Source organism: Pogona vitticeps, chromosome 9 (assembly GCF_051106095.1).
Source record: "Pogona vitticeps strain Pit_001003342236 chromosome 9, PviZW2.1, whole genome shotgun sequence".
NCBI classification, from domain to species: Eukaryota; Metazoa; Chordata; class Lepidosauria; order Squamata; family Agamidae; genus Pogona; species Pogona vitticeps.
The window spans coordinates 21,018,629-21,031,964 of record NC_135791.1 but is presented as its reverse complement, the minus strand read 5'-3'; the positions used below and the strand labels follow the sequence as shown (position 1 = coordinate 21,031,964).

Genomic DNA, 13,336 nt, shown 5'->3' with positions numbered 1-13,336 from the left:
TTTTAGGTTTAGGGAGTCAAGCCCTCTTCTTCTGTTTGCTCTTCCTCTTTCCCTTCCACCTTTCCCTGTTGTCTTTTCCAGAGAATTCCCGCCTTCTCACGGAGTGCCCTAAATAGGGCAGCCTCAGCTTCTTCATTTGGGCTTCCAGAGAAATAGTTCAGGCTTGATTTGATCAAGGCCCTCAGGAGAGGACCTCAGAAAACTCACGCCCCAAATTCTGAACATGTGCAGAGTGCCTTTTTTTAAAAAATGCAACCTTTTTACTCCGCTTCTCTCTCCCCACCCCAAAATAAAAACACCACGAGGCGATTTTAAAAAAAAACCCTCACTAGACTTTCCTCACCCGAAATGTTAAAAAAAAAGCAAAAGTCCTGCGAGCCGGGGGGGGGGGGGCGCTTGGGGAAGAACTACAACTCCCGGCAGGCGCCGCGCCTCGCGTTCCCCGCCCACCTAACCTCGCCCTCCGGGGGCGGGGCCGCTTTCCGGCCGAGCTGCGTCGCCCCTGACCCGGAAGAGAAAGGCAGCGAGAGGCGGTGGCGGCGGGGCGGATGCTTCCGGGCGCGGCTCCCCGAGGAGCGCCTGCAGGGGAGGACCGCTGGCTCGGCGAGGCCTGCCGCCGCCCGCCTCGGTAGGTCGACGCGGGCATGAGGGTGCAGCCCTGGGGAGCTGATCCTGGCCCTGCCCGGTGGGCCCTTGTGGGTCGCCTGCCGGGTGGAGGGTCTTTGGAGGGGGCGGGCGCGATCCTTAGGGTCGGACTCCTGGCTTTAGGCCTGGGAGAGGGCTTGGGATGTTCCCCCGAAGAGGAAGAAGGAGGAGGAGGAGGCAAAACCGGGGGTGGGGGGAGAAGAGCGGCCCTGAAAAAGGGGGGGGGTTGCGGGGCTTCGGTCTTGCGCCCCGCCCGGCTGCTCGATCCCGGCCTCCTCTCGTTGGGGTTGCGCGGACTTTGCGCGAAGCGGGCGCCTCCCCTCAGGGAGGGGGGGGGGGTCGGTGCGCAGTGGGATCCAAAGCAGGATCCGGATCCGGGAAGGCAGACCTCGTGCAAACCGTTCTCAAGAATCGCCCCCGAGCTTTTCCTGCCAGGCCAAGCCAGGGGCCTGTAAACACTCAAAAGGGTGTCCCTTCCTTGATGGAGCCGATCGATAAAAGGAAACTTTATGGCGCTGAGGGGGCTCCCTTATTATCTGCTTTCTGTTTGCCTTCTCTGCGGAGTGACGGTTAAGGGCCCCCCCCGGGAATCATAGTTCTTTGAATTTTGATCAGGAGCAGGAGGATGGGCTTTGCCATCCAAGTGTGGGTGACCTTGTGGCTTGAGGTCAGCCGGCCCCCAGCCCTGCTGGAGACCACGTGCCGCCTTTGGATTCCAGGCCTGGAGATGGAACTGTGCAAGAGTTTTGCATTTTTTAGTTAAATTTCTTTTAGCTGCAAAAGCAGAAGTGCAGGGATTCACAGAGTAAAACAGCTTCCATTTCCTCAGGCGATCCACCTCTTTTCTCATGAACTGGCACTTACAGTCGCAATAACACATTCTGAGACATTAGGGGGAGAATGAATAAAAATGTTTTCATTGCTTACAGTTGAACAGATCAAACAGCAAACTGACAAACGTGACTGCTTTCGGCAGCAGACCTGAACAGGCTCAAGAGAGGGGAAAGAGACGCAAAGCGGAGAGGTGGGGCTCTCTTTGAATTCAGAGGCAGAGAAGGGATGATTGGTTAGTGCAAGACAGATTGACGGTCACCCCAGCCCGGAAAGATTCCTCCAAGCCAAACCTGTGAAAGGCAGCATGCAAAGTGGCATATACTGCAACGAGAACTTGGAGTTTCTCCCTGAGAACTAGGAAGTTGAGAGACCAATTGAACGATGCAATGTAAAGGAAGGGTTTCTTGCTCTTTATAGCTGCAGTCTTGTGCACGCTTCCTACAGCATTATGTCCTATTGTAATTATGGTTCTACGTAGACATGGGATGTTCGTACTCATCTCCCAAGGGAGACAAATACAAATATTAGCACCACAGGTGCCTGGAACATTTTAGACCCTATTTCCCCCAACACCCCCCCCCCAAAAAACTGGCTCTCCACTTATTGGTCATCACATGGTGTGCATGCCTGTCTCTTTGTGCCAATCCAGGAAGCAGCCTGGCTGGCGCTTCCCCACCTCCCCACGCAGCCAACCACTCCAGCGAGGAGGTGGGATGAAGAGCCTCCTCACTCAGCGGCTGAGCGGTCAGCTGCATGGGGAGGCAGGAAAGCATCAGGCGGGCTGCTTCCCCGATTGGTGCAATGAGAATGCCACTGGCTGTGCACACCACATGGTGACCAATAAGTGAACTGTCCGGTTCACTTATTGTGTGTGTACAAACGTTTTAGACAACTATGGTGCCAAAATTCATATTCGTCTCCCCTGGGAGACGAATATGAACATCTCATGTCTAGCCATAAGCACAGTTGTTTAAAAATGGATGGGTCTATTGAACAGGTGCAATTTTTCCTTTTGCCCCCATCAGCTGCACTTTTCTTTCATGCAATTAAGTGGGAGGACCTTGGCCTCTGTCGAGTTCCCAATTTGTGGGAATCCGGAGTCCCCTCCAGTAATCCTTCAGGAATATTTTTCTCGCAAATGTCCAAACTCGGGGGGGGGGGTTGTCCATGTGTGGCTTTCTCAATTCCAAATGTTGGCTTGTGGGAGAAGGTGAAGATCACACAGTCTATTTTTACTTGTTTCAGGCCGCAACGGAGACGGTAGCAAGGATGGAAGTTGGGGCAGAAATTGAACTGACGGAAGACGGGACGCTGGAAGAGTTGCCGCTACATTTGGTATGGAGCGGAGAAGACCCGAATGCTTCAATTTTAGAGAAGCATTCCAACATGTCGCTTGTTATGGTTGGGCATGGAATGGAGAACAATCTGGGGGGGTGGGTTCTAAATTCTGCTTGATACCTGTTTACTCACCCCTGCAATTTTGTAATTGGCTGACTTGTGTATATGTAGTATATGGCTGACAGTCACTTAACTTATTCTAACAAAGAGCACAAGATATACTGATAAAGAGGTGTAGGAAACGTTTGGACCCCTGAATATTGAATGAACTCCTAATGTCATTGTGCTCTATCGTTGCCCAAGCAGCTGAAGGCTGATGGGAGCTGGAGTTCATAAACAGGCTACACGTTCCCTAGCTCTGCTTTAAATGCTCCCCATGTGCTTACATTTTCCAGTATTCTTTAGTAGTAAAGTTTGATGCTTACCTGGGATTTATAGAGCCCTACTTTTCACCGCTGTCATTAGTGCTCACTGGTAATAATGCTGTGTTTGCAAGCATTATTACCAGCAAGTAATGGAAATCAGTTGATCTTGCCAGCCGTTTCAGAAATACATGGAGGAGGAGTATAATCAGTCTCCAGGGGAAAAGATCTTTCAGGTGCTGTGGGCAACTGCAACTTTCCAGATTGGGTGTGTTAGTGTCCATGTGCGACTCCTATCAGCTGTAGGCAGTGATGGAGGATTATGGAAACTGGAGGCCAGAGCCTGCCTGTGTTTTGAAGCTTTGTAAGTCAAGACCAGATGGTCCACTTTCTAGCCCACTAACAAAACTCAATCCTGATGGGCATAAGTTAAACTAACTAGCACAACTCAGTATGACGTACCCTGTCTCTCTCCATACTTTTTACAGTTAATGTAGGCCTGTGTTCTATTTGTATTGCTTTGGCTGCTGCAAAAAGATGATGGTGGTTCCTCCTGGAATGGATCACAAGGACAGTATGACAGGAGTCCTGAATCAGTTGACTTCCTGTCTGATTTTGGGGGCCCTTCAGAGCCCTGCTGTTTGGCTGGCCTGCCTTCCTGTCTTCTGAGGTTAGGCATGTGGCCGGATAGGTCAAACGGCCTCGTTCCTGTCATCAGTTCCAGGCTGCCGAATTCCCCCAACCCCATCCCACCCGATATTCATCTAGCTTTCTGCCAAGGCAGGGCTTTCAAAGTGCTGGCTGCTTTTAAAGCTGGGATTTGCAGGCCTAGGGGTTAAAAAAATCTAGTGGGCTGCCTTAGTCAGAAGATTGGAGCCTAGCAGTTTTCGCATGCTGTGCTTTTCCTGCACTGATGTCAGCTTGTGACATACCCACAGCCCCCGTTTGTGTTGTGTAACCCGTCATAGTGGCTTGTCTGTCCTGCTTTTTATTAATATCTCCCTCCCTCACTAGGAAAATGCCAAGAACTGTCTCTCTTGGGAATCCCTAGACATCTCGAGCAGCGATGATGATGGAGAAGCCTACTTCACCTTTTGCTTGCCTGTCCGACGCCCATCCCGGCCTGCCCAGCGTTTGCCGGTTCAGCGCTTGTCGAATCCCCGCCTGCCGGCTCAGCGCCTCCCAGCCCCTCCTCCCGTTGCGAAGCCTGCGGCCTGTGAGAAATGGATCCCTCCCCTGTACCCCTGCCCAGTGCGCCCGATCGTCCCCACTCTGCCTGCCGTGCCGGTTTTTGGCGCCTACCAATGCCAGAAGTGCCTTCAGGTGTTCATGGAGGAGTGGCACTACAGCCAGCACCTTGAAGATCACGCTCAAGAGGAGGCCCAGCAGAAGGCCGCTCAGGTCCGGCCTCGCACCCACTCGCCGCCCCGCAAGCTGCGCTGCCTGGAGTGCGGGAAGCGCTTCCTGCGGCCGGAACACTTTGCCCGACACACCAAATGGCACTTGAAGCTGGTGCGCAAGGGCATCAAAGTCTCTCGCCGGAAGGCCAGCAGACGCTCGTCCCAGGTCTCCTTTGTTTATAAACCCCTCGGCGGCGGCGGTGAAAACCCATCGGAAGTGGTCAACAGCGCTGGCCTTCTGGTGGCCCCGGAGAACACAAGGCAGCCGGTCGCCCTTCAGGTGCCCCGGCTCCAGAAAGCAAGCAAACGGAAGGCTCCCAAGCACCAGAAAAGAATGCCTGTCCAGGTTGTGCAAAATCAGGGTCTCGTTGAGGCCTCCTGTCCGGAAAACTCCATGGCCATCTTAGACGGGGACGTCGGCTTGAACCTCCTCCAGCCTTGGCAGAAGCAAGAGACCCTCTTGGAAGGCCAGGTGGCCGGGGGGCTCTTCCAGCCGGCCATCCTCAACCCCGAAAACCAGATCATCATTGTGGACGATGACGCAGAAGAGGCCCTGTCGGTCACGCCGGAGCATCACCATTACACCGAAGTCCAGACGGCCATCTTCGACAGCCAGGGGAACGTGAACGCCGGAAGGCCCCTTTTCCTCAGAGCCGAGGACCCTCCGGTGGCCATTTTGGACGCTCAGGGGAATCTGAGTTCTCTGCAGTTTGGCGGGACCAAGGACCAGGGGGCCGTGGCCTCTGGGTGGGTCGGCCAGAACCCGTGCACGCTTCTCCGCACGGTCCTCCTGCAGGCGGAGGAGCCCCAGGCGACGGTGGTGGATGGCCAGGTGGAGTCCAGCCCCCATCAGCAGGTGATTATTAAAACCTCTGAGGTCTCTCCTACTCTGTACTTGGATCCCGACACCCACCTCTCTTCGGTGGACCCCTCAACCCTCCATTTTGTCCCTTTGCACCAAGAGCCGCAGTTTGTGACCGTCTCTTGCGAAAATGCATTGACTTTGGACCAAGCAGACCCGGCGGCCGAAGGGGAGAAGACCGACGAGTCGCAGGTCGCCGCTTTTCAGTTCCCAGGTTACCTTCCAAATGTGTATCAGCAAAATAAGCCGCCACCTCCTACGGTGGCTACTAGCCTTTCCCCCAAAGGTTCCTTAGTAGTCCGTCTGGTCCCCGGCCCTTCCGGAGACCACCCCGAGGTCTTGGACCTGGAATACGACACCGGGGGCGGCATCCCGGTGGCCTCGGAGCCGTGGGAGGCCACTAACGCGAGGACGGGACCAGAAGCCTATGCCACGGAGGAAGTGGCCGAGGAGGAGAACTTCATTGTGGTGGAGATGGAGGGGGAGTCGCAGGGCCAAGGGTTCGTGGTGGGGGGCCCCTCTCGCAAGAGGCCCCGCAGACCGGCTTCCCGCAGAACTCGAAGGCCAGCGGTCAAAACCCGGGTCGGGCGCTTCAAGTGCCCCGACTGCGGGGTGCGCTACAGCCGCATGTCCCAGCTCCGCACCCACCAGAAGGGGCCCAAGCGACGAGGGCGGAGCTCCCTGTGCGAGTGCGGGGCTCCCTTCCGCGGCCTGCTCCACCTCCTGCGTCACCAGCTCCAGCACCTGGATGAAGCGCTCTTTATCTGTGCCACCTGCGGGAAGTCCTTGAAAGGGCACAAAGGTTTGGCCAGACACGACACCTGCCACCCTGGCCCGGCCCGTTTCAGCTGCCCGTGCGGAGTCGGCTTCAAGCGTTTGACCCGTTACCTCTGGCACCACGTGAGGAGCCAGAAGCCGGGGCTGCGGGTCTACACCCTCTCCGGATTTCTGGCCTCCACCTGAGCTGGACTGGAATGTGGCGAGATCCAGGTGGAGAGGGGTGTTGCTTGAAGGTCTCCTTCAGCAGAGGGTGGGAGATGAAAATGTGAGGCCTTTCCCCCCCCTCCCGTTGGGAGCATTATGTCAAATGGTTTACCGGTTGTGAAGCTCAAATGAAGAGATGTTTTGGTTTCCCCAGTGTAATTATAATAATGGTAATTAAACAGTGCCGATGCTGAGCCCATAACTTCTCACTTGTTACTGAGATTCTTGGGAACAGAACCCCTGAGGTGACCCTTCATTGTGTGCCTGTTGTGTAGGTGCACTACAGAATTCTAGATAGTGTGGTACCGCTTTGCTCATCTTGATCCCAACCTAAGCAATTCTGAGAGTTGCCCGTTGCTGAGATGTTCAGAATCCTCTGCTGGGAAGTTCTGTTACTGGAGTATAGGAAAGTGGCTCACACTTTTTAGCTGAGAAGACCTGAATACAGTGGTGCCTCGCCGGATGAAAAACTTGCTAGACGAATGGGTCCGGCGAGGTTTTTGGTGCCTCGCAAGACGATTCTTCCTATGGCCGTTTTTTGCATGACGAATGCACTTGCAGAGGCTTGTCCAGCACCATTTTTGAAGATCGCACCCCTTTCCCCTGCCTTCAACAAGCCTCCGAATGTAAAAAGGGGGAAAAAAAAGAAAGCCTTTTTCCATTCGGAGCCTTACCGAAGGCAGGGAGAAAGGGCGCAAGCGCCGCTCGGAGGGATCCCCGCCAGTCTTCTGATGGTGCAGGGGAAGCCCCGGGGGACCTCCTAAGGCAGCGATCTGGGCAAAGGGGGCCCCCTCCAGTCCTCTGATGGTGCTTCCCCAGCTCCCTAACTGGTAAGTGACTACAAAAATCCATTAATTAAATTTCAGTGCATTCCTACGGGAAACCACAGCTTGCAAGACGCAAATATTGCAAGATGACATTAACCCCGGAATGGATTAATTTTGTCTTGCGAGGCACCACTGTACCTTGTTAAAGGACACAACCTAGGCTTTCATGGGGTAGACCTCCGGCGGTATTCCACTGATGTACCTCATAAATGCAGTCTTGGACAAATTAGTCATACGGATTGTATTCACCTAAACCAGTGCTTCCCAACCTTGGGTCCCCAGATGTTCTTGGATTACAACGCTCAGAAATCCTGGCCAGCACAGCAACTGGTGAAGGCTTCTGAATCCCAGGCTTCTGGGAGTTTTAGTCCAAGAATATCTGAGGAAACCAAGGGGTTGAACCACTGACCTAAACTAAGAGTGGGCAACTTGTGTTCTTCCATATGTTGCTGGAATTCCAGTTCCCTTCAGCCCTAGCCAGTGGGGAACAATGATGGGATTCAGAGTCCCTCCACTTCAGGAAAGCCATACATTGCCCATCCTTGAGATGAACAAAGCTGAAGTGTGAAGTGTGGCTTAGGTGTTTGTGATCCTTTTAGGAGTACGCTGTTAGGTCAGTTGTCATGTTAAGTGCCATCAAGTCCCTTCCACTTTCATGGCGACCCTTATTGAGTTCTCAGCTTACGTGAGATGGTCAAGTAATGGTTTACCTTTATCACTCACTCATCAATGGGTTTTGACAGCTCAATGGAACTTGAACCCCGGTTCGCTTGCATTCTCGTCTAACATCCTACCCACTGCCCCTCACGGCTGCTTCTTCAGTAGAGGACTTGGCTTCAAACCATGGGAAGCAACCAAAATAGATCTCCTCAAGGAGTCCAGCCACTGCTTAGTTGACATATTTGTATGATTTAATCTTATTCTTAAGACAAGTACTTATAAAAAAATAGAGGCAACAAGCACTGTTTTAGGAGATGTGAATCCTAGAGCAGGGCAGGATACAGGGACTGTGTCAGATGCTTCCATTTCATGAGGTCATATTGCTGTGGCTCACATTACAGTCAGATCCCCTTATCTGCAGCAGACCAGTTCAAAGCCCCCCTCCGTGCTGAAAAACATGGAACACTATTTTAAGTGAATTCTATACATAGCATGCTGTCTGGCTCCATCTACTGATAATTTCATGAATATAGTTTTTTTCTTCTCATATTTTCAGACCATGGGTAAGTGATTCAGCTGATGCAGATCCCATGGATAAGGGGGGAGGGTGCTGTAGTTTGGGCTTACTTTGAATCCAGCGTCACCCTTTATTCTCTGCGGATCCTTTTTCTGCCTAGCAGGATGTTAGGGGAGGAAGGACTGAACATTGTATACAGAAGCTGCCACACTCAATCATCTGCTTCCCATCCACCCACCCCATCAGAGGTTGAAACAGAAGGTTTAACTCTCCTTTCTGGTATAGGCCTCTTCTAGAGTTCAGGAAAATGGCTAAACCTTTCTAACTGAGAAGGCCTATATACCTTGCCAAACTACAGATCTTAGGACTCCATGGGATAGACTTCCAGTGGTATCATATGGATACAGCTGCACCCCATAAATGCAGTGTTGGATGAGTCAGTTGTGTAGAAGGTGGTCCCAAATGTTCTTGGATGAAAACTCCCAGAAATTTTTCTCTCTCCGGTCTCCGCATACCTGCATGGGATCAAGTTGAGAGCTATACACATACCTTTAATTACACGCCTCAAACAATGCCTATTGTAGTGTGCAGTCATAAAAAGAAGGCACGTCTGCATTTTTCTCTCGAACAATCAGTTTTTGGACTTGGACCATGTTGAAAAATCAGCAGTTTATTCTTGAGTTATTGTGGTTTTGACTTATATATCACTCCATAGTGCTAAAACCCTCTGGGCAGTTTACAACATAATTATACAAACAACCATTTGAGATCCGCCCCCCGCAAGCTGGGGGGTTCAGGTAATTCAGCTTAAGGTTGGCTCAGATTTCTATCCTTTTACTGACCTCAGAAGGATAGAAATCTGAGCCAACCTTAAGCTGGTTATCTGAACCCTTCTAGATCAAACTCAGGTCGCGAGCAGAGGCTTGGCTGCTGTACTGCAGTTTAACCACCACTGCCCATGGGACGGTGTCGGCTGAAGGTCCTGTTGAATTCAGTGGTCATGAAGTTCAGCTAACTTAACCTGGATACACTGGTGTCTTTTTCTCCTATGCAAACTAACGTTGATTTGATTAATTGATTTGATTAAGGCCACCTATGTTGAATCAACCTTTAGAGTGACAGTGCTACACCTTTATTATTCCCACATGTTCTGTGCCTTATTCCTGGCAAAGCCCTTGAGTCCATACATCTGTACAAGAGGCTGGTTTTGACAGATGAAGCTTCTCTTCAGCACTCTTTCCATAGCAGCATTGAGGACTTGTTGGACATTCAGCTGTCAAAGGTACAGAAGCCCTGCCGGGGTGGGGGGGGGGAAGCTGGCAACCTTAGGATGGTGCCATCTCTGCCAAGTAAATCATGTTCAGTAAGGTATAGATACTCCAGAGTCCAGTTGTGCTTCTCAGAAAAGATGGCGGGGTATCAAACTTATCATTGCTTGTAACTCGGAAGCTCAAAATGCAAACATCTTTTTAAAAGGCCCATCATCCTTGTATCCAATTCAAAATGACCTTGCGGGCTTGGGTCCAAGTAAGCGGTTGGGTTTTGGCAGAAGCCACTAGGTATGTGGTCTGCCTTGGGGCTGCAGATGTTCATGGACCACAGCTCCCCAAAATCCTAGCTCGCACAGCTAGTGGTGACAGTTTCTGGGAGTCTTAAGTCCAAGAACATCTGGGGACCCAAGGCTGGGAAGAAGAAAACCCTTCACAGGTTCTGACCTAGAGAATGGTCCTACATAGCCACTGTTGCCTCTTCTCCTTATCCACAACTACTTGGGAAGCCTATGACCTTCCAGCTGTTGCTGACAATGCCCATCATGTCTTGCAGCTAGCGAGGCCCACTGGGACTGATGGGAGTCGGAGTCCATAAACAGCCGGAGGGCTGCAGGTTCCTCACCCGAAATATCTTAAGCAGCTGTTCAGTTTGTCTTCGTCCCTCCATCTTTTGCGTTACGCATCTCCACTCCACCCAAAATGTTGCGCGTGCCAGTTAGGATGTTCTGGAAGATCCTATTTCTCTGAGAAAGCAAAATAAAATGCCTTTCATTATAATTGATCATCCCAACCCCGGCTGTATCTTTAGCTTCTCTCTTGGATTGCCAGCCGTGCCAGTGTTTACACAGAAATGCATTTTATTGATCTGAATTTCTTTTTTCCTGGAAGTTTAAAAGTTAGATTGCATGACTTTTTTTTTGTTTATCTTTGTACGGTGAGGTCGGAAGAGCACTGTTGAGCTGAAATCAGCAGAACCCCATGGGCTACACAGAACTGAACCATGTGGCTTATTTTTTTTTTCCTCTGCTAGACAAGAACAGAATTGTCCTTAACAATCTTTACTGTATACAGAGATGATCACCTTCTCGGGGTGCAGACTGGCGGTCCTCACGAGGCTTTCCCCCACAGGAGTGCACACCTACAGTGGCAACTGGTTCCCAACAAAGCAGGGCTGTGAAAAGCTACAACCCACCCCTAGCTTCGTTCCATTCATACATCCTCTCTGCAACTGACAGAGAAGCTTTTTCACTCCAGATGTTTTAGACTCTCAGTCCCACCCAATGTGACCAACAGCAGAAGATGGTGAGAGCTTTAGTCCCAAATATTTAATGGGCCAAAAGGTACCCACCTCTTGGCAAAAGTGGGTCCGGCTTTAGCAGAATGCTGGCATCCATGTATTTGTGGTAGAAAACTCCTGCAGAGCCTTGCCAGCACAACCAACAGTGATGGATTATGGGCTTGGGAGTCCAGAAGAACACCTAGATGGTGACCATTGTCTACACCAATGGTTCTTAACCTTTGTTACTCGGATGCTTTTGAACTGCAACTCCCAGAAACCCCAGTCAGCACAGCTGGTGGTGAAGACTTCTGGGAGTTGCAGTCCAAAACTCCTGAGTAACCCAAGGTTAAGAACCAGTGGTCTACACCTCGTTGACAGCAGCCTTTCCCAACCACCTGTCTGATGATTGGACTGCAGCTCCCAGAATCCCCGGGCCAGCCTGTATCCTGAGTTGGCTGGTAGATATTCCTGGGTGTTTCAATTCAGCTTATTTACCAAGTGGAGGAAGGCTGGTCCTTTGCCTTTGGCAGTGAATATTCGGAGTTTCCATCAAGTGTTCCTGAGACCCCACGCCTGCTTTCCTGGCAAACCCAATGTCTGAGAACTTCTCATGCAGATTTACATCATCTGAACGTTGGCCGCCTTAGTCCTACAAAACCTGGCAGCAAATATCCAAAGCCCTGGCCATAAAAGGGCTTTTTATCCCAAGAATGTTTTAATGTGCAAAACTGAGGTTGAATTTTTTGGGTGCAAGAGCTGTGCTCCAGCCCCTTAACTATGGCTTATCCTCCCTCTTAAGTATTGCTATTTTCCTTTCCCATCGTGATTCTAGCCAGGAGCATTTAGAGGCACATTGTGCCAGAATATAGATATATAAAAGATCTTTAGACTAGGCTGACTAGTCCACCCATTTCCAGCAGCCCAGCCTGGCTACCTTGGACCTATCTAAATTAGTATTTTCAAGTAGCATCAAGCGCCATTTAAAGGTTTTCCTCCCACCTCTCCTTTCCTAAAACAAAACGCCACCAAAAGATCTCACCCCCAACATAAGCACACATGGATTGCTAAGAGGTGGCCAAGTCTGTGGTTAAGTATAAGCCTGGACATCAAGAGGGTGGGGTTCTCTGTCCCACCACCTCCAAGATCCTGCGCAGTGAATCGCCACCTGCTTCCTGCAGATTTGACTCCTGGCCAGAATGCAAGCCGTTCCTTCTGCTACTTTCGAGAAGGGCACGGCCTTTGCGTTCCACGGCTCTGAGTCTCCCTTCCACTACCCCAACATACGTCTCGCTGTTTCCTGTCCCGTATCTTTATGTTTCCGTGCGTGCGCTTTCTTTTATGGCTCAAAATCCTGTTGGCGGAATGCGTGTCGTGTCTTCTGATTTCCATTTGTGCAGTTTACCCTGAGGTGCGAGAAGTCTTTGTGCAGAAAGTAAAACTCAAGAGGGCCCTGCTCCTCGTCGTCTTCTGTCGTGACGAGGCGAGCAGCAGGCTCGTCCAAATCACTCCAGTGCTCGTTAGCCTTGCCACAAGGTGGGTGGGTGGGGGTGTCGTTCCATATCTTCCCCTACATGATGCTTGAACCTATAGAATCCATGCGCAATGTCCGTAGGGGCTTTAAAAGGTTCTCCATTCATTCATGAGGCCTCAGTGGGTAGAGATAAAAGAAATTATCCCTTTAGCCACCTGTAAGGGAACAGAAGATAGAAGTCCCAGTTACACCAGAAATGGGAGAAATTGTATCACAGCCAGCCTCTAAAGCAGTTTTATTTGCCCTACTGTAAGCTCTAAATTTTAATCAAAGTAGGATAAAATGTGAAATTGGAATAATAATAATAATAATAATAATAATAATAATAATAATAATAATAATAATAATAATAATAATAATAATAATAATAATAATAATAATAATAATAATACAGTGGTGCCTCGCTAGACAGTTACCCCGCATGACAGTTTTTTCACTAGACATTGGCTTTTTGCAATCGCTATAGCGATTCGCAAAACAGTGATTCCTAGGGGGGAATTTCGCTGGACAATGTTTGGTCCCTTCTTTGCAAACCAATTTTTGAGACGATTTTGACAGCTCCCTCCGTGCTCACAAAACGGGTGTTTTCAGGACCTAAGCTTTGCAAGACAGTGATTTAAACAGCTGATTGGAGGTTCGCAAAGCGACTTTCCTACGGCGGATCTTTGCTAGACAACGATTCTTCCCCACTGGAACGCATTAAACAGGTTTCAATGCATTCCAATAGGGAAATGCTTTTCGCTAGACAATGATTTCGCTAAACAGTGATTTCAGTGGAACGGATTATCATCGTCTAGCGAGGCACCACTGTAGTAGTAGTAGTAGT

At 50.5% G+C, this 13,336-nt stretch overlaps 2 protein-coding genes across 3 annotated transcripts in view; one reads left to right on the top strand and one right to left on the bottom strand.

Annotated features, from left to right (window-relative positions):
• Positions 1 to 471: 471 nt before the first annotated feature.
• LOC140702089 (uncharacterized) lies at positions 472 to 6,627 on the top strand. Its single transcript, XM_072980196.2, has 3 exons — positions 472 to 628; positions 2,725 to 2,814; positions 4,194 to 6,627. The coding sequence occupies exons 2-3, from the start codon at positions 2,749 to 2,751 to the stop codon at positions 6,402 to 6,404; spliced, it is 2,277 nt and encodes a 758-aa protein (XP_072836297.2). The 5' UTR covers positions 472 to 628; positions 2,725 to 2,748; the 3' UTR covers positions 6,405 to 6,627.
• A 1,518-nt stretch (positions 6,628 to 8,145) lies between these two features.
• Positions 8,146 to 13,336, bottom strand: part of KCNN4 (potassium calcium-activated channel subfamily N member 4) — a 49,653-nt gene continuing 44,462 nt past the window's right edge. For both annotated transcript variants that reach the window (XM_020807486.3, XM_072979632.2), the window contains exon 9: positions 8,146 to 12,665. In XM_020807486.3, coding sequence (XP_020663145.2) covers positions 12,650 to 12,665 — 16 coding nt within the window. In that variant the 3' untranslated portion in view covers positions 8,146 to 12,649. The remainder of the gene's footprint in view (positions 12,666 to 13,336) is intronic.

Coding starts and splice junctions, on each gene's coding strand:
- LOC140702089 (XM_072980196.2), top strand. CDS start 2,749: ATGGAAGTTGGGGCAGAAATTGAACTGACGGAAGACGGGACGCTGGAA. Junction 2,815..4,193: donor AAGAGTTGCCGCTACATTTG/GTATGGAGCGGA, acceptor CTCCCTCACTAG/GAAAATGCCAAGAACTGTCT.